The sequence below is a fragment of the Gymnogyps californianus genome, chromosome 8 (assembly GCF_018139145.2).
Source record: "Gymnogyps californianus isolate 813 chromosome 8, ASM1813914v2, whole genome shotgun sequence".
Lineage (NCBI taxonomy): Eukaryota > Metazoa > Chordata > Aves > Accipitriformes > Cathartidae > Gymnogyps > Gymnogyps californianus.
Genome location: NC_059478.1, coordinates 14,927,742 through 14,953,900, shown reverse-complemented (window position 1 = coordinate 14,953,900; position 26,159 = coordinate 14,927,742). Strand labels below are relative to the sequence as shown.

General features: G+C 38.6%; 1 protein-coding gene across 1 annotated transcript; it reads left to right on the top strand.

Moving 5' to 3' along the window:
- Positions 1-289: 289 nt before the first annotated feature.
- On the top strand, positions 290-9,367 carry RTCA (RNA 3'-terminal phosphate cyclase). Its single transcript, XM_050900805.1, has 11 exons — positions 290-471; positions 596-696; positions 1,683-1,826; positions 3,906-4,029; positions 4,527-4,585; positions 5,109-5,250; positions 6,056-6,180; positions 6,317-6,375; positions 7,010-7,104; positions 8,277-8,381; positions 8,744-9,367. Exons 1-11 carry the CDS (start codon positions 427-429, stop codon positions 8,840-8,842), a joined length of 1,098 nt encoding a protein of 365 aa, XP_050756762.1. The 5' UTR covers positions 290-426; the 3' UTR covers positions 8,843-9,367.
- Positions 9,368-26,159: the final 16,792 nt, after the last annotated feature.

The window sequence follows — 26,159 nt, the reverse complement described above, 5'->3', positions numbered from 1 at the left end:
CTCGGGACAGGGGAAAGGCATTGCCTGCTCCGGGACGCCGAGCCGCCGCAGCTCTGCCCTGTGCCGGGACGTGGTCGTTAACGCGGGGAGAAGGAAGCTCTCCCCGCCTGCTACGCAGCTGCCCGGGCGCTGGGACCCGGCGGCTGCTCCTCACACAGCGGAACCGCGCCTGCCAACCCACGGCGGGCGGGCGGGGAGGTGGCTCCGCTCTGCGCCTGCTCCAGCGCCGCCGCCCGGCCCAGGCACCGGCACCGGGAGGTTGGGGCGCCGCCACCACCGGAGCGCATTTTGGGCGCCCTTCCGTCCTCAAGCGTTCGCGGCCCCGGGGGGCTGCTTCGCCGGGGGCTCGTCGTCTGCAGGGCCCCGCCGAGATACCATCGGCGCGGCAGGGGCCTCTGCGAGAGACGGCTCCGCTCACCGCCAGTCATGGACGGGGACAGGGTGGAGATAGACGGCGGGATCATGGAAGGGGTGAGCACCAGCGGCGGGCTGGCCTCGCCTTACCTCGCCCCGGGCAGCGGTGACGGGCAGGCCGGTAGCGGCCGGCTGGGTGGGAAGTGCCGTAGCGCCTGACAAGCGCCGTTTCTCCGTGCAGGGCGGGCAGATCTTGCGAGTGTCCACGGCCCTGAGCTGCTTGCTGGGCCTGCCGCTGCGGGTGCGCCGGATCCGCGCCGGGAGGAGCCAGCCCGGCCTCAGGTAACGGCGCTTCCCGTGTCCGCACGCCCGCTCGCCCGGGGGGCTGTCCCGGGGCGCGGTGGTCCCCGGGCGCCTTCAGCGAGGTCACGTTACGGCGTGTGTGAGGCCCTGCCGGGTTGGGGGCATAGCCGTGCAAACGCCTTGGCTTGCTTTTGTCTGAAATACTTCCAAGAACAAAACCCATGTATTTCCATTGGTTTAAGAGGGCCTTTTTTATCAGAAAATCCCGTCAGTGGCTCACTTACATGGAAGGACTGAGCGCGGAGGAAAGCTAGGCTATGAACCCGGCGCCCCGCAGTCTCCCGGCGGGAGGATTCGGGCGCCTTCGCCCGCTCCCCTCAGCGCCGTTCCCGCCCCGGGCCCCGGCCGGCTGCCCGGGCAGGTGAGGGCGCTGCCCCTGTCGCCGCCTGCCAGGCACCGCAGACTTAGAGCGCCTCGAAAATACTTTCAAAGGTGCTAAGCAGACTGCACGGTATGAAACATGAAATACAGCTGAGGTCATGTAATGCCTCAGCAAAACACGGTTCACTGAGCATATAGTGTTAAGAACAGTTCGTTTCTTTCCTATTTAAATTACTCAAACAAACGGAAATGCAAGACAGATGCATAGCAAAGCTGTTAGCTCTCTTGTGGCTCTGGCAACCAGTTACTGGCTTGGCTCCAGTTCAGTATTGCCATTGTTATCCCATTGCATTTTTGTCCAAGCATTTATCATGACTGCTCCTGCATCTCATCTGTCTGTCTGGACCCATTCTAATGGAAAACACACCAGAATCCTGCAAATTCCAGAATGTCCTGAATGCTGCTCCTTTGGCTCCTGTGAACTCACGAGAAGTACTGTAGGAACCAGATTGAATTTCTGATCCTTGTTTGATCTGAAATTTGCAATTGTAGTATTTATTAGTTGGTGTTTAGTAGTTCTTTTAATGTAACATGAGTATGTAGTCTAGTTGCACGTATCTTTAACTTCGTATTGTCACTCCAAGGCCTCAGCATCTCTCTGGATTGGAGATCATTCGAGATCTATGTGAGGGGAAGCTGGAAGGCGGAGAAATTGGCTCAACAGAAATAACTTTCACTCCTGGGAAGATCAAAGGTGGAACCCACATAGCAGATACAAAAACAGCAGGGTATGTCTTTGTGCAGGGATCATGACTGACCAGTAACTGCTCTTAACTGCTTTTGGTAACTTTAAAATTATGACAGAAGATGTTTTGGTAACTTTAAAATTATCACAAAAGAGCAGGGAAAAAAAGGACATTAATACATGGATAATGAGCCAAAATCTGTGCTGCCTGAGCCAGATATATGTGACGAAAGAACCTTTGGTGTAGGCAGGATATGTATGAATAAAGCACATGCAAGTGTAATAGTTTTAAAATTATAATTGATATATAAGTTGAACACTTGATTAATGTTAAGCAAAAAACAGCTGCCCATGTATTTAAAACCTTATCCGTTATTTTCTCACATTAGTACATTACATATCAGCTCAAATGCATCAAATTAGATAAGTATCTCAAATCTGTGAGATCTGAAATAGTCCTCATCATATAATAAAGTAAATGTTGAGATTTTACTTACAAACGTAATGGTACAATATGCGATACTAGTCTTTTGGAACTGGGAACATATTCTATCCACGGTTCTTTGTACCTGTGTTTCTTCTATCCTATATTTCTGTGTTGGGTCCTTTGTTCTTGGAATCTGTTGCAAAACCAAGTAAATGGGTTTAGCTATGGAAGGCTGGTATGGACAGTTGTTTGGAAGCATAAGCCAGGTTAGGCATAAGTTAAAGTTTCCTTTAAGTTAAGAGAAATATTTTTCTGAGCTGCAATAGTATAAACAACCAACCTAATACCTTTTACTTAACACGGAAAAGTTTGAGTAAGCAACAATGCAGCAGAATTAGTAATTAAGCACAAGCAAAAAAAAAAAAAAGAGAAAGTATGATTCACAAATATTTGGAAGTTATTTAAGAAAACAAAACCATGTTTTCTTCAGTTCAGTGGTGATTACTGTTTTCACAACTCAAAATTATGTTTGAAACCCCTGTGAGATAACTGTTTTGTTTTGCTGAACAAACTTACTTTTGGAAAATTTATTTTGGAAGTTTTTTATTATCTATGAAATGTGGAGAGATTCAGTGATAGGGGAATCTTGTATCTAACAGCATATTTTCTATGCCCCTGAATTTTCTTGTCCAGGATGCTGACCAGCTTCTAAGCAATTTTGTAGTTTTCTAAATACTTTGTTACTAACTAAGTATTACAATGTTAAAATTGCTGCCTAAATCTTTTCTGCTTTTATCATCTACTAGCTAAAGCCACAGTTCTCACAGTCCCATCACTATACTAAGTGTCATGGTTTAACCCCAACTGGCAACTAAGCACCATGCAGCCGCTTGCTCACTCCCCCCCACCCAGTGGGATGGCCGAGAGAATCAGAAAAAAACCCGAACTCATGGGTTGAGATAAAGACAGTTTAATAGGACAGAAAGGAAGGAAAATAATGATAATAATAATAATAAAATTACAATAATAGTACTAAAAGAATTAGAATATACAAAACAAGTGATGCACAATGCAATTGCTCACCACTTGCTGACAGATGCCCAGTTAGTTCCCGAGCAATGATCCACCCCTCCTGGCCAACTCCCCGCAGTTTATATACTGGGCATGATGTTATGTGGTATGGAATATCCCTTTGGCCAGTCTGGGTCAGCTGTCCTGGCTGTGTCCCCTCCCAGCTTCTTGTGCCCCTCCAGCCTTCTTGCTGGCTGGGCATGAGAAGCTGAAAAATCCTTGACTTAGTATAAACACTACTTAGCAACAACTAAAACCATCAGTGTGTTATCAACCTTATTTTCCTACTAAATCCAAAACGTAACACTACACCAGCTACTAGGAAGAAAATTAACTCTATCCCAGCCAAAACCAGGACAGTAAGCTACATTACTTTTATTTCAAACAAGAATATTACAGATGCAATTATTGTGCAACAAAAACCTTCATATTTAGGCTTGCTAAGAACACGAAGTTTTAAATTAGTATTTTTTAAGACTAGTAAGTTTACTTTGTAGATAATGTTCAAAGTCAAATACTTATGTAAATGCTCTGGAAAGTCATTTGCCTTTGATACGTAATGATTCTATGGAACTGTATGGATTATGGCTGCACGACATTTGAGTATCTTATAATTGCTTTTAGGAGTGTGTGTCTACTGATGCAGGTAGCAATGCCCTGTGTGCTGTTTGCTGCTTCCCCATCAGAACTTCATTTAAAAGGTGGGACTAATGCTGAGATGGCTCCTCAGATAGACTACACAGTCATGGTAGGGAAAAATTTCTTTGGCTTGGTGCATCTTTCATGCATATACATGCAATGTAACTACTGAACTTCTGTTGCTCTTACTGCAAGTTTATTTGTGATTATGAAATTAGGCATGGGAATATAACACTATTAGTGTACTGTATGTAGAGAGCAACCAGTGTTTCATGGAATTCCCTGAAACAGCAACTAGTCTGTTTGCTTTTAATTACTAAAGAAAATTCCACTTAAAATATATTCTTTATTCTAGAAGTGCTGTGAATTGTTAAGAATTTCTGTTCCTCTTTCCATAAGAAAATCCTTTTACACAAAGTGTCATTCAGATTGAAGTATGAGGAATGTCAAATAACCTGTATGGATGAGACTGGCTATCTTTTTTTTTTTTATAATGTAACTGAAATTTTTGTGAACTTTTTTTTTTTGGAAGACTGCATAAAATAGTGGGAAATTATAAATGCAAAATAGATTCACTCTGTGGTTTAATATATGCTTTTTTTTCAGGTTTTCAAGCCAATAGTTGAAAAGTTCAATTTCACATTTAATTGTGACATAAAAAAGAGGTGAGTTATGGAGACATGTGGCAGAGGCAGGCCTTACTGAACCAGTTTGTGAGCACAGAGGCACACACACAAGGTGCCCTCAGCCAAGCTGAGGGATGAATTTATAATACGTGAACTAATCTGCATTAGCTGCCCCTGTGTGTACTGTGACCATATGATGGATGTGATATGGTTCTTTCCTGTCTTTTTTTTCATTGCTGAGTCTTCAGCTGCTGTTTAATGTTTTCTGTGGGCTACCCCTGAGGGAAGCACATGCTGAACAGGCAGTACATTACTGAGCTTTTTCTGAGATGCCAGTTATGTTGGTGTTAGGTAGTTAATAAGATGTATGTTATGAGGTAATACTGTTAGAGAATCTAATTCTGTTATAAAGATTTCTAAGGCACACATCAAGAAAATTCATATGTGCAGTAACAGAGAACATAAAAATGTATAATGAAATATATGAAGAGCCTTCTGGCTCTTTTCTTGGTTTCCTTGTGATCTTTGCATTTAATTGTATCTGATTACTGTTTCTAAACAGGGGCTACTATCCTCAGGGAGGTGGTGAAGTTGTAATCCAGATGTCACCAGTCAAAGAGTTGAGCCCAATAAATTTAACAGAACGTGGCACAGTCACAAAGATATATGGAAGAGCATTTGTTGCTGGAGCGCTGCCTATAAAAGTAAGTGCCAATAATAGCTCTGGTAGTATCCAGCTTCACATAGCTGTGTAAAATTGCATGTAATCTGTTTAACATACCTCTACTGTTCCTGTATTCTGCAGTCTTCCACATACAAACTAAGTAGCCTTATTAAATGGTTTCAATTATTCAGGCCATAGAATAGAATTTTGGACATTTCTAAAATGAGTGGTGGGATCTCCTTAAGGCTCCTTCTCACACACAGGCTAGGAATTAGTAGAGGAAGGAACAGGAGAAACTGAATTACTTCTTGAAGAGCTGTGGACTGCTGGTTTTGGTCTTAAAATCTCCAAACCTATGAATGTTGGCTATGATTGGATGACAAGGATGGGATAAGCTTCATCTGCCCCCACCTGCCTGTGATTTAAAATTGTTATTTTATATGTTATAGAGTACATCCTGTACATAATAACTGTGGGGTGGTTTGGTTGTTTTTTGTTTTTTTTTTTTACAATCTAATGTCTTGAGATAATCAAGACTAAAATCAAATCTTTCGCCCTATGAATGGAGAAAAGTTATTGAATTTCTATTGATACTGAAGCTTCTACATACATCACTATAATTGTCATTTGTTCAGCATTTAATGTTAACTTAATTTTGTGGGAAAATTCTCGGAAGAGATGATCTTCAGTGCTTGCTTGTAGGGGTTTTATAACAATCCTTTGTTTCTCTAGTTAATAAAGTAGCCCCTTTATTCAGGGTTTCACTGTAATAATTAGACTGATGAGGAAAAAGTATTACTATAGTTACATAATTTAATTAATGTTTTTACCTCTTATCTTGTTAGCTAGCAAAAGACATGTCAGCAGCAGCAGTGAGATGCATCAGAAAAGAAATCAGAGATCTTTACATTAACATTCAGCCTGTTCGAGAACCTGATGATCAAGCCTTTGGGACTGGAAGTGGAATAATGTAAGATGAGCCCAAACTTTCTATTGATACCTGTAACCTTGCTGGTTGATTAGCTAGATCTTGATTACATATCTGGTAAATAAAGTGTAATGTGAGTGATTTTGTTCTTAATATTGATTCTGGTTTTTCTGCTTAGCGTCGTTGCAGAGACTTCAACAGGTTGCTTGTTAGCTGGGTCATCACTTGGCAAGAGAGGTAAGAGTTCCATGAAGTATACCTCTTTCAGATTTAACTTAATGTACTGTTAACAAATAGGAATCTGAAGTGTAATCTGTTCAAAGATCTGATGCTTTGAGTGTTGCATTTTTAAATGGATGTTGTTTAGTAATAAAGGACAGTGGAAATGATCAGATTTTCAACGTAGTAAGTGGAATCTTACACTTTGTACTAAGCTGCTTCTGCATAGTGACAAAAACCACAAAATTATTAAACTTACCTTTTATCAGAATGGGTTGTTAAGAATCATTGAGTTGAAAATGCTTCTGGGCCTTAAGAACATACAGTCTTTGTGGTTTACCTGTGAAATTTTTGTTCAACAGTCAATTTAGATGTGTATCTAGATTAAAAGGAACAGAAGTGATTTTGGTTTTAAATGGTTTGAATAAAATGTTTCTCTGACTAAGTGGGGCTACTTTCTTTCCACCGCTTAGGAAGTATGAACTGTATGTCATCATAAGATGGGAGGGTTTTTTTAAGCAGACATTTGAGGCAAGAGCATGGAAATAAGGTTTAAAAAGTTGATGATTTCTTTTTTTTTTTTTTCCCTTCCTATTTTTAAAATGTTAAATAATAATTGGCAGCATCCTAATCTCCTGGGTTTCTCTGTTAGGAAAGAATTCTGACAAGGTTGGCATTGAAGCAGCTGAGATACTGCTTAGGAATCTTAAACATGGTGGAACTGTGGATGATTCTCTGCAAGACCAAGTAAGGCTCCTGTATGTGTTTACATGAAGTTGAAGTAGCAAGAACATACATGTATGTATTACTTGTAAAGAATATAAATCTGAACAGGGAAAGAATGAGATGTAGATTTCAAAGTTAGACTGTATCTCCGCAGGTAGGCCTGGCTTTACATAATTACTTGATAATCAGAAGTCTTAGGAAGTATCCGGGTTTGGTCACAACGCCACTAAGATTAGCAAATTACATACAGTTCTTAGGAGCCACAGATGCTCCTGACTTTGCACCAACACCCTTAAATTTTCCCTTCCTGTAAATCTTAGTAGGTATGGAAGAAAGAGGTAGAAATTTGCTTTTATTTGGCACATGTAGTGGAGTAAAAATAGCTCCCTGATTACATATTAAGAATGATACTAAGTGAAGCTATTAGAGAACAGAGTATCTAGGAGGTGCTCCTGTTTGTGTTGCTCACGTGATTTCATTTGAGAATGAAGACCCTCTACTATCTTACTTTCAATAACGCGGCTTGATAAGAATCTTGGCTGTTCTAGATGGGATGACATTACCTCTTAGCTGTAAATGCCTGGCCACACATTACTATTATGTAGTATAATAGGAAGTATTTAGGTCCTGGACTCATCCTACTTTTTCCAAAGCATGCACAGTACAATAGGTGGAAAAATGCCACAGCTAGATTCAGTGTGTATGAGAACTGCTCAGAGTTATATCACGCTTTACAGAGTGCTTGTCATGGTGTTGTTTGTAAATCAAATCAGATTTTTTTAAATATCTGTCTGGCAACTATGTGATCAGAAAGTGTTTGAATTAAAAAACCTCTTCCTGAGTTTTTCTCTCCATAAAGGTAATCTACCAATCTGGAGTCTGACATGACTTTGGGGAATTTTGGGGCGGGAGGGTAGGGGAGAGCAAAGTTAAATGTAGTAACAAATTCAGTGGCAAACGCCGCTGTGGAAAAGTAGCAGCCCTTCTGTAATAGGCATTACAGTAGTAATTTCCAAGCTTCTTGAGCCTTGGATCACTCAACACTCAGCATCATGAACTTTTATGAAACTTGGCAGACCACGTTTTTACATCTACAGACGTTTTGCATGTTTTTCCTTCTTTTTTTTTTTTTTAATCAATAAGTTCCTAGGATCTGAAGAGTTACTTAATAATTACCTTTCCCTCCCTTTCAGCTGATCATCTTTATGGCACTAGCAAAGGGGGTGTCTAGAGTGAAAAGTGGACCAATTACACTTCATACTCAAACGGCTATACACTTTGCAGAGCAGCTAACAAAGGTGAGTCCAAAAGTTCAGGAATTTTTACCTATCGGTAGTCATCCAGTAACTAAGCAACGTACGGTTTAGCAGGCATTGTGAACGGAACTTGATCATGGAGGACAAGCATTGATAAAATAACTGCTACAATATTTATATGGGGGTTTACCTGTAGAAAGTGAACATACTTTAGAGTTAAATGCCTTTTAGAATGGTTAGATACTTCTAACAAACAGCTTTATTTAAATGTTTTTTAATGAAATCAGTCAAAGCTGTAATATACATAAACACATGGCATTACAATTATTTGGCATCAGATATTGAATATTTAAACTTATGTATGTTATAACTTAATTAGTGATATATTTCTAATCCTGTTTTAGGCCAAATTTACTGTCACAAAGTTGGAAGAGGAAGATCCCAGTAAAGATACCTACATCATTGAGTGCCAAGGAATGGGGATGATAAACCCAAACTTATAAGGTTTAAAGAAAAAAAAAAAAAGGTAGCAAGCTGACAAAAGCAAAACTCAACATACCTCAGTGATGTATTGCACTACATTTCAATGGATGTATAATATGCATGTGAACAGGAGGAGCCTTCTGTCACATCTGAGTGATTTAACTTCAAGGATGATGTCGAGTTTTTCCTTGGTGTGCTGAGAATCTGTGGTGTGAAAAATGGAAACTTATCTTGGTTTTTTTTTTTTTACTATTAGCAGCAAAATGAGTACAGACAGGACAGCAAATAGAATACATTGTATGTATTTGAGAGCTTCAATTAGAAGCTTTGAAAATTCAGATTCACCAAAGTAGAAAATAACTATTTCAGTTTTGAAAATACACTGATACATTCTTTCCCCTTTAAAAAATGTAAGTTTTATTCTTTGGGAACCTTTATGTTATGACATATATGGAATGAAGTGCACCATCAAATCTGTATCGCTGTTCTTCCTTAACCATTTTGCTTAAATTGTGCATGAGGAAATAATAAAGCAGTATCACCATATGAAAGCCTGGTATTTATATTTGCTGTTATCTCAGCAGGTTGTGTTAGTGGAAGATGGATACAAAGTAACTTCAGAAGCGTAATTTCTTTTTCTCCCTGCAGAGAGAACACTCAATTCATGAAATAATCTTCTTTTAAATCTTCTCTTTCCATCTATTTTAAAAAACCTTCTCAGGCAAGCTAAAACAATGTACGACATTACATCCCGAACACAAAATATTAACTTTATGATATGATTGGATTTTCTATCTACAGTTGTCCTTGTAGCATACTGAAAATGAGTCTACATTTTCACCAAGCTGTTGTTGTTTGTTCTATTTAAAGGGAGTACTTAATTTCAGTTGAGATTAGGGAGCTGTTGAACACACGTATATAGATACAGATACATACATGTTATGTACATTGAGCACTGCATATACACACAGGTGTATTCAGGCGTATAAAATCCAGTTGCGTTGTCCCCCATCTGTGGATTAAGTAAGGAAGACCTGCCAATCTGGCCTTGATCTTACTACAAAAGCTTTTTCTGAAGTAAAAGGAAGATAAAAGGGGAGATAGGGCATAATTTGTTTTGCATATGAAGAACTGAATCACAGAGTTGGAATCACTTAACCGAAACTATATAAATGCACTCTGGAAGCTTGAACTGATTTCCAGGTTTTCCACTGCCCAGTCTGCAGCCTTTGCTCTAAGACCTTTTTTTCCTCAGTTGTGACTATTGAACAGCATAAAGATGTAGCTTGAAATATCGTTTGTCTTATTAAGATAGTTGCATTACTGTGCATTTCTAACACGAGAAAAATCCTTTGCTGATATACAAAAATGTTCACCAACTATCTACTTAACAATATCTTTCCTCTTAGGGTTCTTCCCCTCTCCCCACCTGAACACTAGTGCAAAAGAATGGGATGCTATTAATTTCTGGCTAAATAGTAATTCTTTTTCTCTAATACTGGGAATGGTCTGAAGGGGGCAGCAGATACCCGCTGAAATATGTTTGTAACATTGATACTTGACTGCCGTTGAAGAACACTGCTCTGAATTACTAGTCTGTGCTGCTAATGATTTTCAATGTTTCCTTTTGGAAGAACTCTAAATGTATTTTTCAAAAAAAAAACTTGGAAAAAAGCCCCCAAAGAGTTGTTGTCTGTGCTTAAGAAAACAAGCTTTTCTAAACCACATCTGAATGGATCTTGACCTGTTTCCACAATTTAAAAAAATAATATGCTTCAGCAGGAGAGATTCCTGCTGAAGGGAAGGCTAGGTGTAATTTAATTCAACCTCCTGATGAAAGCACCACTAACTTAGAAGTTATATCAGGTTGATTAGAGCCTTGTCTAGTCAGGTTTTGAAAATTTTCAAAGATGGAGGTTCTGCAATTTTTCTGGGCAACTTGCTAACAGAGCTTAACCACTCCCAGAACTGATATTTAAAGTGAGCAGGAAAAAGGGTTAGGCTTTTTGTTTGTTTATTTTTTGTGGGGTTGGTTTGTTTGTTTGTTTCTTAAGCTGAGAAGTTACTTCAGTGGAAGTTACTTCTTTCTACAGGAAACGTATTGGGAAGGTGAGCTTAGCAATGTACCAGTTCTTCACTATTTTTGCAGAAGAAAACATGGCAGAAGAAAACGATACAATCAGTTCTACCTTACTCAGAAGATTTATGGTATGTGGGAAATACTCAGGTTGCTGTGGCAGTTGAGAATAAGGAAGCCTCAGTAAGCCCTAGAACTAAGATGATAAAACCAAAAATTTATTACAAATAGTTATATATCCTTGCTGAAAATTAATACAGAAAAGCATACTGAATACAGTTTGTAACCTACGTAGTTATTCCTTTTTGTTACCTTTAAAGTTCAATCGTTGGATTCTCTGTAATTTAATATCTTTTCACCAATATCCAATCAAGCAACTTTCATAGAGTACAGGCAATTAAATTTATTTTTTATTACGCAATTCCAACATTTGTAGAAATTATGCTCCTCGAGAGAGAATAAAATTGACATTCTTTGTACTGTTATTCAAAATAAGCCAACATTGTGTACATCTTTATAAATTACAATCCAGAACTAACACCTTCCCTTTAGGTTTTAAAATCTCTAGTGAGTGCCTTACACACTTGGCCTTCTTGCCCTGTAATCACTGCTTCACTTTAGCAATCAAATAAGAATGACACACTTTCTTGCCTAATAGATTCTTTGTGGACTGTAAGCATACTTGAATGTTAATGCCTAGATGGTTTAAAGACTAAATAAATCAGCATAACTAGCTCCTGTCATGTTAAGAAAACCTTATGAATAAAAGCACAGCTAAATTAAATTTTTTAAGCTTAGGCAGACTTTTATATATTTGTGCACGTATACATACTGCATTATGTATGAGAAGTAGGATAAGCTTGAGCATGATTTTATATCTGGTCTCAAAGGCTGGCTGGAGTACCTTTTCATAGCTTTTTCATAGCTTTTCTTTGTTTCTGAAAAACTATGCCAGTTTGCACACCTGAGATGTTGTCTGCAGTGCTACAAAAATTTTTCCCACATTCACAAATGCCCAAGACTGTCTTGGAACAATTGCAGCAAAAAAGAAAAGCTAGCAAAACCTTGAGAGAACTATCTCACATTAGAATTTCTAGCTCTATCCAACACTTCCTGAAATCAGGTCTATCTAACTAAAAATTTCTTTTGAAAAGAATTTTAAAATGTGCAGGTTTTGTTTCTAAGGAAAATTAAAAAAAAAAAAATCAACAAAACAAAACAAAATTCAGTTGAACAAAAAATTCCCATTGAAAAATTGAAATGCAATTCCTGTCTTCCAAACAGACATACAAAAGCATATAAATGCTCAGCCAACGTATTTAATGAAGATTAACAAAACCCACGTTACCAGAAAAAAGCCTCCTCTTAGTAAACGTACAATAAATAGCAGCTCAGCAATACTGACGACTATCACTGCACCTCCCCGCTCTCCATAAGCCTGTTAAAAAGAGCAGCTGGTCGTTAATAATTGGCAGTCCTTGGTAGCTTCCTTGCAGGCCCATTCAAGTGTCCAGCCCCCTCTTCTTGTGACATGACCACTGAGGCCACCACTCGATGGATGAAGATGGTGAGCTGGCCCTTCCTTGTTCGCCTTTGTCATTGTAATGGCTGTCCTCTTATTCCATCCCTGCAGTGCTTCCTGGATTGAAGGAACCTGGTGCTGATTTGATCAGGCTTTACATGCAACCTTTTTCTCCTCGGGGGGTTAGAAAATCTCTAGATGGGAGACATCCACCACAAATTTTCCTCTTCAATAGGATTAAATTCCCAAAACAATTTTTACTCCCTGCTATACATGCACACACATGTATGCACACACAGAATTTTATTACCCAGGCCCAATTCACATCCTGTCACCTCATGATGACCTCTTACCAGGAAATGTTTATCATAATTCCTGTTCTTTTTCTATATACAATAGTTAATTACTCCTCATTACATATACACTTGAACAAATTTTAACTGAGGTAATAAAATTCATAAAATGAATTTGGGACTACTAGTATCATTCATATTCTACCAAGTTGCTATTTTCCCTTTTCAACGGGGTTCCGCATCATAAAACTTAAATCCTCCAGGTTTACATTTACTTTCAATTCGCTTAGATTTTAAATCTACAAGTCAAAACATGAGCTGCAGATCTTGTTACATCACACTCCTACATTGCACGTGCTGTATATACTTAAGCTTAAATCTTACAGCATAATTAATTCTTAATGCAATGTGTGCAAATTAGTTGTTGGTAGTTAGTGGTGTAACTTTTCTTTTTTTAAACGTCCTGCCCTTTTTCAATATTAACTAATAATAATTACTGTGCATTACTTGAAGCTTTTTAACTTTCATTTATATACATTTACAATCATATCATTTTTAGCGGTAAGGTTGGATTAAGTCACTTGTGGGAATGTATTAACCTTTTGTTCAGGAAGAGATGAGACATTGCTTGCACCTGCTCTACAAATATGCACTGGGTTTTCTTATGTTAATCAGGCACATTTGAATCTTATATAAAAACTTCAGTGTGGGTGTATAGATACAACTAAGATGCTTACATTTAATACTGCTCAAACAAGTAGTGGCAATGACTCACAAGTTCTATATACCAAGGAAATGGGATTAACCCTCTCAAACCATGTGTCCCTAGTGTACTTCCATGAGAGAGAATTGCGTTTGGATGAATGCGATGATCAGAGAAAGGCACTGCACTGAGATACGTGGGGACTGAAGTCTCAAGACAAATAATGAGGGCATTATATGCAGCCAGTTACAAAAAGTTCCTCGGCAAGTACTGCACTCTGGTTCTGACTGAACTCTGTTACTCTCAAAAAGAGTACCTTTGAACCTTTTCTCCTCTCATGCCCTTAAATCTACTTCAGCTGGTGACTGTTCCTCTTCTGAGCCTATGCGTCGCATTCTGGTCACTAAAATACTAGTAAAACATTTACTATTTTCTAGACCACGTCGAGAATACTGCATCCAGTTTTGGGCCCCTCCATACAAGAAAGACACCAATGGTCAAGTTGGTCTGGGGCTGGAGCCCTGTGAGGAGAAGCTGAGGGAAGGGGGCTTGCTCAGCCTGGGGGAGTATGGATACAGGCACCTGCCAGCAACCTGCCAGTGCCTGCGAGGAGGTCCTGGAGGAGATGGAGCCAGGCCCTTCACACACTAGTGTGTGGTGGGAGGGCGAGAGGCAGTGAGGGTAAACTGAAACAAGAGATGCTCAGGCTGGACAAAGCCCTGACCAACCTATCCCGAGCTCATGGCTGACCCTGCATTGAGCAGGAGTTTGGACCAGAGCCTTCCTGCGGTCCCTTACCACCTCAATTATCCTTTGATCCTGAATGCCCTATCTGGCAACTAGTGATTATCCGAACATAGTGCGGAAGAATTCTCTAAAATATTCCAGCACAGGTTATTTATAACTGACATTGTTAAAATGAGCCATAGGTTAAATAAAACACTATACCAAATAAAGTTGCATATAGGGAAAAAAGTGCCGAATTAAATTCTTTAGAATGGAAACAATGGAGAAGTTTTTTTAGAATTAGAGCTACATCTTCTTGAATTAAAAACAAGTGAATGCAAACACAAAGATTCAATCTGTTGGTGATTGGAGAGAATAGGAAGTAATATCAGTATCTATCTAAAAAACAAGTAAGATAGGTCAACTGGAAAGTGCTTCCCTAATATTTGACTGCAGAAAGGTCTGTAAAGACTGAGGTAAAACAAGTCGGAACACAGTCCTGTGTAAACTTAGGCAGAACCAGCATTTTTACTTTAATCCCACATTTACTAGGGCATTGAAGACCAAAGTTCAAGGGTTAGGAAACCTACTGATAAATCCACTTAAAAGCTAAAAGCTCTTATGGAGTACACATATGGAGAAGCTCACACTACACGCTGTGTGATTTTGAGTTTTTGTGCCACCCAGCTGCCTCTTAGGTGTTTCACAGTCTCTCCTCTGCCCAGGAGGCTTTCTGCCCAATGCTTTCCAAATCCAGTATGATAATCTTGTAATGATAGGATATCTGCTAAAACAAGGAACTCGAAAATCCCACTTTCAAATAATAACTGAATCTTTTTCTTCACATAGAAGTGTTTTAGGATGAAATTTTAGACAACTTTTCTGCCACAGCATGCAAATTTTCAAAGATCCAGAAAAAGAACAAATCTTATTAGCTCAGAAAACATCTAGAATTATTTCTCTTTCTCTCCTTCCAAATATATTTGTCTAGCCACTTAAGACTTCCATTACCAGATGAACGATTCCTGTGTAAAAAGATAATTTGTGAAAGAGTTTAATGATTTTTCCACATGGAAACCTCTCTATAAACAGAGAATTTTACATGCACTGCACTGTTCTAGTTTATACAACTCCAGCTGACCTGAAGTTTATGCAACTGTTGTAATCCAGGAATGTGCTAGTAGATCGTGTGTTTTCTCAGCCATTAATGCTTGTAGAATCTGAACAAAGTCAGGTTTGTTTTAATCCCAGACTTCTTTCCTATACTGGTATTACATTCCATTTAAAAAAAAAAAAAAAAAAGTGACGCATAAAGCATTCGCTTTTTATCAGAATGGGGTCTTATACAAAAAGGCTGTGCAGACTAAGACAAATTCCAGTATACTGTATTTTAGAAACAGTGGTCAAGACTTTACTGTTATAATACAACAGCAAACCTTTGCTTATAATATGATGAAACCATAACTAAGGGAATTTACATTTGTATAACTGAAGACAGAATTTGGGCTATATGCATAAATGAAAAAGATTATCAGATTACAGCATTTGGCAAAGAAAGGAGGGGAGAGTAAGCAGTGAGTCTAAACAGCATTTCCATCACTTTTATTCTACCATCATCCCCTGATTTTGAATTATACTTTGCTGTAACGGCTTGCTAGTGAGTACTCTACAGCAAATGAATTATGCTCACTCACTTATCTTTCAGCTATGTAAATTTACCAATTATATTGCTTTTTATGAAAGTTAGTCCTCTCTTCCCCAGTCCCCTTTCCTAAGATTCCTTAGATATTTCCTTTCTCCCTGATCAAGGTTAAAAGTTAGGTCCTCTATCAGTACCATTTTAAGATGTCAGTGTAAAGAAAGTTTCTCAATTTATAGCAATTAAATTCACAGAATATCCAAGTAAGTCAAAGAAGTTACTTTGAAGTAGCACTGGAAAGCACTGGCCCCAACTGAACAGGGAATATCAACACGTGCTGACAAATCTTAGATAGCTATAGTGGGCTTGTCATCAGAAATGAGATTAAGCACATGGCCCCCTTATGTTTAAGTGATTTGGTGGTGCTGTATAAATATCTCTTATCAGAACAAGATTGCTAGCATTCTCTTCTATGTGGGAGAGTTCATTTTCGTAATCAAATTATCAGATGTAAAACTGTAAAGGAAGACTCTGTGAGTTAAGCTGAACTGTATGAGCTCAAAATAGGACTTAAAAATTAATTACATTCTATAAAGCTCAGCAAATCTTGGGACTTATATCCATTCAAACCTTTCATCTTTTTCTTACCCCCCACATCATAGCTCTGGACTTAAAACTGCAGCTCCCTAGCTTTACCAGTGATTTTGCTGCACACCATTGACTTCTCAGCTGAAACATTCTTAATAGTACCACTGATTGTTTTTTCTCTTTCCATTCCAAAATGTAGAAGTCTCTGGTCTCAAAAGCCTTCGAAAAATAACTCTTAATTCCATATTTTTTATTTAGTTGTTTTTCAGTGCTAAAAAAGGAACAAATTCAAAAAAACCAAGAAATCAGTCTAAGCTGCTGCTTTTGCTGGAGGGCTAAGAAAAGACCGACGCAGCTAATTGATGAAAACATTCAAACGTGCTGATTTCCTTCACCTTATTAATTACAACTAGAACAAAATTTTCAAACTTAATGGACTGCTGGAGCAAAATTTTAAAAGCAACTAACTGATTTAGAAGTTTATATCTTTCAATATAAAAAAATATTTACCTGCTCCCAGGTAAAGTAAAGAATACTTACATACCTGTACGAAGTCTTATTTCCAGAAGTGGCTACTTCTGCTCCCACTGAAGCTTACAATTGTTGCAGTGTGCTCAGCTCCTCTGAAGCTAAGGACATATTTAAGTTTCTTTGCTGCTGCTTTTTTTTTTTTTTTTAAATCAGTTGTAAAACCTGCACAGCTGAAGACAGATTTGATTAGTAATAATGAAATAGAGTATTTAGAATGGGTTAATATAGTCCAAAAAGCCATATACTAAGTAAAAATACATTATATATTAACCCTTCATACTTGCAGAAAGGAATTAAGGTAATTGAATCAATGATAACCACCATCAGAGAGAAAAGGTCAATGTGATGTTGAACTAACTTGCTCTTAACATATTTTGGTCAGTCAGCACAAAAAATTTTGAAACAGTGCTTTTAGATAGATTTGTTTGCTTCCGTCTTAGAAGATGGTAACCTCCAGGACCACAAGATTTATGTCCTCTGACTGCAAGCCAGATTCCTGTATCCTGTTTATTATTTAATATGTGCTCTGTAAAATAAGCACAATTCAAATGCTCTGCCATTCAATCAAGAGTCAAGCCCAAGCCTGCATTTAGACAGAATTTAGATATGTGCTTTATCCAATGATTATTTAATGATCCTGAAACAGAACCAATGAAACCTTCTTCCATATGAATGCTCCAGCCACTCTGGTTATCATGCAGGAAAAGAGGAGAGCCTCCGTCCCACAGCAAATTGGGTAGCTAGTGATTGCTGTGATTCGGAGGGAAAACTATTTAAATCCTTTCTGGCAGAGGAAGAAGTTGAAGCTGGATCTCTTACTTCCTGGATGATACTTTAACTCACACATCGTGAAAAGAAGGAAACCCTACCACCTCTTGTCCTGATTGTTAAATGACTCCTGCTGCCTTTCTGATGAAAAGGTTGCTGCTCTCTCACACCACAAGATCACAAGTGGATGGAAAGATGTCCCTGCAGGAAGAACTGGGTTTCAAACATACCCATGTACTGCTTAGGTCTCAGCAGCAATCACCAAGAATTTGGATGGTTCCCTGCTCCAGTCCTCATGGGCTGCACAGTGAGCTTGGGGGGCAAACCCAGGCTCCCACTGTCCAGGAATTTGAGTCTCAGAGCCAGCCACTGCAATCTAACCATTTTTCCTTAAAGCTGCTTCTCCCACCACGTGACTGCATGAAATTCAAGTTTCCAGTAAATCATAGGCAGGCTGTTTCCAGGAGCCACTACTCCCCTGGACACATCAGTAGTATGCGTAAGATAAATAAGGTCAAAATTCAGCAGAAGAAAATAAGGAAATCTCAGCAAAACCTGCGCAATTTTCCATACGATCTCATGACATATTACAAAATCTCTGATACTTAGCAGGTTTAAATTACACAGTCTCACCCTATTGATCTAAGCCTTACTTTTGCCTTCTTTCTCATTCTCTCTCTCTAGTCACTGTTCACTTTCTTTGTATCACTGGCTGTAGCATGTGAATCTGTGAAGAAGTGAGCAACCCAACACCCATTTTCTGCACTGCAGACTATCAGCATCTCCAGCTTGCAGACTCAGTTGCAGTGGAACAAATAGGATTAAATTTAAAATATATATATATATTTGTCTTTTTTACTTCTTGTTGGTTCTTTACTTCCTTTTCTGCTTCTATTTTTATTTTCTATGCTCTGCTTTCAAGTTCATTTCTCTCCTGCTTTATGTGCGTTTCCTCATCTTCCCTCCAAATTTACATTTATTTCCCTTCTCCTCCCTCCTCTCACATTCACATCTACTTACAGAAGCATTAAAATATCACAGTATTGTTAAACTACAGAATTAGAAGTACAGTCTGGCTCCAGCTAACCTTGGTCCTTGCAAAACCCTTTTACTTCCTGCAAACTACAACTATTAGAGATGCAGAAAGCATTCAAGGACATCTCTGGAAGACCCTCCTGCGGTTTAACCAGACAGAGGCTCAGTTCCCATGAATGCAGCACTAGCCTCTGCCTGCAGAGACAGCTACAGTAAATGGTGGTTCATGATATCTTATGAAATAGAAGGAATACTGGAATATGGGATTCACCTTATTTCTGCATGAATAGAGGAGAGAGATCCTCCTACAGAGTTTGGTTGGGATTTTTTGCATCAAACAATTTGTTCTTTAAACCACATGAAACTGAAGCAAATTAAGTTCACATATATAATGCTGTAGCTGTGCTTGAGTTTATGTCAAGTTCCTGGAGCCAGCTGCACCCACAGAGCCTAGAGGGGTAGGACTTTCATATGAACCTGGCTATCCCCATGCCTGAGTCACTTCTCCTGGAGAGCCCTTGGCTCAACCAACTTAGATAAAGTGAGATTTAATGTGTAGGCGGCATGGATTATCTGGGAGTTCCAGCTCAAGCAAGCTAAAAAATAAAGTCTAGATGAATATGTAGTCAAATACCATTCTAGCAAAAATGGATCCCCATTGTATACATGGAGATTTGTGAAGGCTTGCAACTACCTCACAGTCCTTAGCAAAATAACAGTTATTGGCCCATAGACAACAGGCATCTTTGAAAGAAGGATGCTTTTCTTTTAGTTCTCCTTGTTTAGGTAACAGAGTATTGTTCAGAGTATGCCTAAGACTGTATCCAAACTGCTGGGAAGCTGTGATGGAAATTTCACAAAATTACTTGCATGAGATTCCTGAGGTTTCCCAACTTCATCCAGGAAAAGAACAAGACTGGCTTTTCTCACATAAATGTAAGACCTTCAATTAAACCAAGATATGCAAAATCCACAAAAAGCCCAGAAACAAAACAAATTAAAGAAAACTTGATCAAATTTTAGAAAAGTCTCTTTCCCAGCATTTCACTCCTACATATGCTTTATCTACCCCGCACTCAAACTATCTCCATATGAGGAAGAGCACTCTTTTGCCCCAGTGTCTTTCTCCTTGTAGTTACAAAGTGATTTACATGAATTAAGCTTCACTATGTGCCTGTAAGATAAAACAGTGTAACAAGGCAAGATACAGGACAGACAGACAAGTGAAATCAATTGCTAAAAGGCATATTAGAAAAAAATGAGTTAAACGTAGGTTTCAGGATTCCTGGTTCTCAGTTCCTAGTTGCACTGCCTGACTGCTCTTACTATTTTGTAATGATTGTGAAATTTATAACTATTTTGAAGATTCCTGCACATCACTGATGGTAATGATATTTTAAATCTCTCTAGTACAGGGCTAAAAAACTATCTTTTTATTTTCATGCTCTCAGATCTCTCAAAAGTCCAAAAGTGCCTCATATACTGTTCAAATTTAGCACAACTTTCTCCTCTGGAACAAAATCTAGCACCTAGCTTGTGTGCTGTAGCACAGCTGTTCCAGTAGAGCACTAACATGCCCAAGCACACAGAACATATTTAATGCCTCTTTACAAATAAGAATGCAGCATGAAACCAGGACAAGAGTAATTCAGAATCAACTTTCATTTATGAGTCTGGGGGGGGTCTCAGCTTAGCATCAAGTGCAATTTTGTGGCAATTTTTAGGATTTTATGCACAAAATCAAGAGGAAACCCTTTGCAGGGAAACTGCTGCATCTGGAAAGCTTTTTGAGAACCTACGTCACTGTGCTTCATGACTCCTGGCACTTTCATGGCCATTCTTCCACTGTCTCCTGTTACCCTGTCTCCTCTCCACAACATTTCTGCAACTACAACCCCACAGCTCTACGGTCACACACCTTGCATGCGGCGTAGGGTTGGGTCACAGTCCTGAAAAGATTTACTGAAGCCTCAATGAAGTGCACTGAATTTACTTACACATTTAAAAAACATTGTGTTTTGTTAATACATGATTTTCTGGCTCAGATTGTTACTTTATGTGAGCATCATGGTAATTTTTAAAGACTAACAAAATGGATCTTAGCCTTTGGGATGACTTACGTCTGGTGCAAAAAGATGAGGGATCAACTTATTTAGTTACTTCTTACCTTGTTGATACCGTTGCAACTCAACCATTCAGAAAGGAGACCAATTTGTTAACAAAATTAAATTAAAGGTTCATCAAATTAAATTGCAGCTATTAGTAATATTAAAAATAATGTCTTCTACTATCCAACAAACCCATCGTAATCAGCACCAGCTTTTACTTAAACAGTTTACGGATTTTAGTAATTAACAGAGTAAAACCTGCTCTGGCACAGCTTTACCACTGCATGCAGATAGAGACGTTATTTCCCCCTTTAATCTTAGAAGCAAATAGTAGTAGTGTTGGCGGTGGTGACAAACACCCAAATTTAGGTCAGGGGATTAAATAGCTGCGAGGACGGCTGTCAGTTCACACTATAGTTATGCTTCTCTAAAAAGGCACAGCTGTTGGTTGACATGAATTTTGATGTTACACAGATATGTGTCTAAACCAGCTGACTCTAGATTATCATGGAAAAATTATTTCCTGAGAAATTTCTTTATGAGAAAACAGTAGGAAGACAAACAGCAGCAACTTGTAGATTTATATTCTTGACTCATGGATTTTGACACAAAGTTTTGGGGGTTTTTGTTGTTGTTGTTGAGTAAGTGGGTGATAGTAGAAGATGACAGGAACAGCATGTGTTCTTAAGCAACTTGCTGTTTCAAAACAATGCTGGGAAGCTGCTAAACATACCAATATGTATCACTTGTACGGCAAAACTGCTGAAAGTAACTCAGAGCACACATTCATCTACAGCTTTAGATCTGCTCACCAGGTTCCTTAGGGAAAGCACCTGGCTCAAGACTGCAGGCTTTCTCCAGGGGCAGTGAACACTGAACCATCCCGATGCAGCTCACAGCCCTGGGTTTGTCGTCTGCACCAGGTGTCCTGCTGTTCCACCCAGCGTGACTCTTGGTTAATGGCATCGCTGAGGTGGAAGAGACTGAAGAGTTGTTATCTCAGTAACATAGGGAAGCACATACTGGAGTTCATGGCTGTACTTGGGACGTGGCTGATGTGATCATAAGACAAGTAATCCAGAACAGATGTACAAGTGAGAACTTTCAAACAGGTGAGGAGCAGAAGAGGTGTTTTCTATAACTAATACTAACAAGAAGTGAAAACTTCTCTCTTTTACTCAATGCTTATTCATTAAAAAGAGAATGTGCTGACCTTCCCCCACATCAAAAGTTCTTATAACTTTCCATGGTGAGCAAATCTATATTTTAATTGGCTTCTGATGATATTGGTGATTTATGGATGGCTGATCCTAAATAGCAGAGCACAGCAGGGCCATGCTAGGAGAGATATAGCCCATCATCACATCTTCCTTTGTAAGGGCTGAATCCTGTATCCTGTGTAATCTCTGACAAGTCTCATTTATTTCTACACTACAGGTCTTTGCATTTAAAAGAATGTTAAGACAACCTTAAACTTGTTCTGGGAATAAAGATTTACTTGAATACACATTTCAATCAAGGATACTCTAAAGGAAGTCCTAAATGTGGTTATCAAATACACTTCAAATGTTCAGGGAAATGGAAAATATTTTTCAGTCAACGTAGTTGGAAAATCCAGGTCAAGCTTTAAAAATATCAAAGACTTCCAGAGAGATGCTAACTGCTTTCAACTTCCTACAGGAAATTTTTGCTGTGTGACATGCTGAACAATGACCATTTAGATGAAGTTATTACATCCACTATAAGTTTAGCGTGCATGTTACTAAGTAGGCAATTAACAATCACTGTTCTAAGCTCAGTAAAGGTCTCTGCTGAGTGTGCATCTATGGTTAAAAAAAAGTCAGCTGTCAGGAGTAACTGGTTTCACAGACACTTTCAATTGATGCAAGTGTGGAAGAGATGGCTATTCATCGTGCTGATGATCACCACCACTAGCTTGGTTGCACTAGCCTAAATATGAGTAAGACTCTACAGCAATTTGGATTCAGGACCTGAACCAGTCAAAAATTTACCCAGCAGAAAAAAAAGGGGTGGGTGGGTGAGTGATAAATTAGTTTTCAGTAAGGAGCAGACTCTCCTTTTGGCCTACTATGGGTGATTGGGATTGGAAATTATGAAATACCTTATTTTGGTATCAGCCAGACTTTGTCGGCTTAAGACAGCAATATCCCAAAATATTAAGATCTGCAAGGAATGAGATGCAGAATAATACAAGATGCATCATAACTCCTTTAAGGTAACTAAATAATGGAGCTTCATTTGGAATAGAAAGTACCAGACTGATCACTGCCTATGAAAGGTGACGTTGCACTAGAAGTTTTGGAGAGGGTGACAGAGATTATTGACATGTGAAAGGCATTTCTAAATATAAACACTTAAAAGAGTGATATTTTGGTGATTTTTTTTTCATTTAGAAAAGATATGAGTAAGACAGAATTGCACACGTTAATGATTAGTAGAAAAATGGTAGATGACAAACTTTTATTCTTCTTGCATCATAATTCAAAAACAAGGGGACAAAAAGGAGAAGTATTTTAAACCAATCAAAGGAAATACTTTTTACAAAGTGTCTAATTAAACTATGCAACTCTTTTCCACAGGAAGTAATTTGGGACAGCACTTAAAAAGGAGTCATGAAATGACCGGACATTTAGACTTATGACTAATGCCACTGATTTGGAAGAGTGTCTAAGTCTCATGCCTGCAGACTTACATTTCAGCAATCTATATGAGACATCAAAAAAAGCTCCATACTATAGAAGCAGCTGTTCCTAAATCTATCTTCAGGGGTGTTTCTTACATCCTCCTGTGAAACTTTGATTGCTGCTTATTGTCAAAGACCAGTGTACTGAACTGTTTGAACTCTGTCATGCATAGTTTCAGAAAAATCTAGGCAGGGATGACCACAGAAGATCATCAAGTCCAATGTCCCACTAAAAGCAAGGCTAACTTTACAGTTAGATTAGGTTGATCAGGGTCTTTTCCAGCTGAATTGCAAAAATCCTCAAGGGCAGAGGTTCTACAGCTGTTGAGCAACCTGTTTTGAGTGCTGAACCCCCCTCACCATGAATTTGTTGCTCACATACAATTGGAACTTCCCTTGTCACATCTTTTGACCATATCCCCTTGTCTTTTTATTGTACACCTCTGAGAAGAGACTGGCTCTGTGTTCTCTCTAAACCCTGCTAAGTGGAGGAATATTGAAAGACTACAATCAGTCCAGAAATACACTTTGCCCTTCTAAGATGTGTTTTTTAACTGGCAACAGTATTTAGACATATCGGCAGATTACAAACTTCAAATTGCAAAACAGATTAAATGGGATGGAAAAGTAGACCTACATTAGCCACAGAATTTCTCATACTTTGGCTTTTAAACCTGCCATCAGTATGTTTTCCAAAAACTCTGTGCTTTTAATTCAATCTAGTTGTGACCTCTTTAAAGTTATGAAATCAAACTATCAAGAATTAAATTGATCAAGCATATTATATGAAATTTAAGGTGCTTCTTTTTACAACTTGTGTATGGGCCATAACCTCAGGGTCACCTAGAAGGTGCACTGTACTATATTCCTTTATCTAGACTGCAGACTTCTGTCTCTTTCCATAAAAAACCAGGAGCCTGAGGATGGCTCTAAGACACTCAAAAAACATGCTTTCAAGATGTCTGTGCTTGACAGTTCAACTGCAGGAAAGATACAACTAAAAAGAGGTATTCATCTTTTAAGTACAGGCAGGGATGTTAATCTTGTGGTTCAGAACTGACAGTTTTTCTTTTCAAGTGTCATAGACTTGAGCTCTGATTACACACTCTTCACAGGCTCCAACAAAAGAAGCTTGTTTCATGTGTGCTTCATGCTGTTGGTCTATTGTTTCACATATTCATTTTGATAAATCATACAAAATGCTACCTTGAAATTAAGATTTTGTCATTAACAGTGGAAACAATACCTATGTAAACAATCTTTTATAAAATTCTATGAGATTTTTAAAATGTTCTACCAATTCAGTAAGGTTCCCAATATTTCTCTCTCATCTGTTTTACTACTACTCTCTACCCTGTTTTATTATTACTCTTATTTTACAGTTTAGGACATTTAACAATGTATCAGCCATTCTTCTTTAACACTCTCTGGTCAAGATTTCTACATACCAAAAACATTAGACTCTCTTAGAATCTGAATAACCTACATCAAAGTTTTTCCCAGGGTTGTTGTGAAAAGCATAGTGAAGGCTTTCATTTTGTTTGCAATGAACAAGAGAAGGTGTGGTGGCTAGTCTTGCTCCTGTCAGCTCTGAACCTGACTGTCACAGCCATCCCCAGCTTCATTGTATACTCCACAAAAGGAACAGGGTAGCACAGCGTAACAGAAAAAAAAGTCATCAAACAATCCCTCTGCAACAAACCAAGGGGACTCTTCTTCAGTCCTTCCATGAGCCAAAAGAAAAACTTCCCCCACCTCAAAACTGTCCTCCTTTACCTTGATTTCAGTTCCTCGGAAGGGCCCAGGTCTCACAAAGGAGCAATATTCTAAATTACTGTACACCTTCTGGACAAGAAATCTTTTTAACTTTGCTAGGTGAAAAGTAATTTTGTGAACTGACGTAACATTCTAACCAGTCCAAAAAGTGACCAAGCTAGGGTTTTAAAGATAAGCATTCATTTAATGTGATTGCAACACTCTTCCAATTAAATAACCTCAGTATTTATTTCAAAGAGATACAGCACGAAAACACTGATTTTTTGAAAGTTTTTAACATTCTACTCTGTTTCAAATATAAACTCTTAATAAAAATACTATTACATCAGTAGTATGACTACCCTTCTCAAAAATAGAAAAATCAGGTTTTCTTCCAATCCTAATTCTATAGAAAACACTTGACCTAATTTTTAAAGCAATTATCCAATCTGCTTACATTTGTTTTAAAAAATAATAATTTAAATGTTAAATATCTGAGAGTTCTTCAAATGTGAAAGTAATTGATTACTCACTTGTACTGTGTTAAATACAGTAATTGGCAATACAGATTGTATGCAGAATAACTCCTTAATAGATGTTGCACATTCAGCCCTCTAGCTATAATTTGTGGGAACACTGCTAAATCCCTCCCTCCTGCTGCTGACAGCTCGTGGCAATGCTGTGCAGAGTTCTTCACACTACATTCTCTTGTGTCCCAGACATTATCTAGATAGCTCAGTGTTGAAAGATTGCTCAAACTTTCTCCTGCTTTCCTCCATTTTGAAAAGAACACAAACCAAAAGGGTATAAAACAGAAACTTCAAAAGCTCCCAGACATACCACCACAAAATATTGAACTCAGCAAAGCAGTACTTCATTCCTTGCAAA

Coding starts and splice junctions, on each gene's coding strand:
- RTCA (XM_050900805.1), top strand. CDS start 427: ATGGACGGGGACAGGGTGGAGATAGACGGCGGGATCATGGAAGGG. Junction 697..1,682: donor AGGAGCCAGCCCGGCCTCAG/GTAACGGCGCTT, acceptor TGTCACTCCAAG/GCCTCAGCATCTCTCTGGAT. Junction 5,251..6,055: donor CTGGAGCGCTGCCTATAAAA/GTAAGTGCCAAT, acceptor TTATCTTGTTAG/CTAGCAAAAGACATGTCAGC.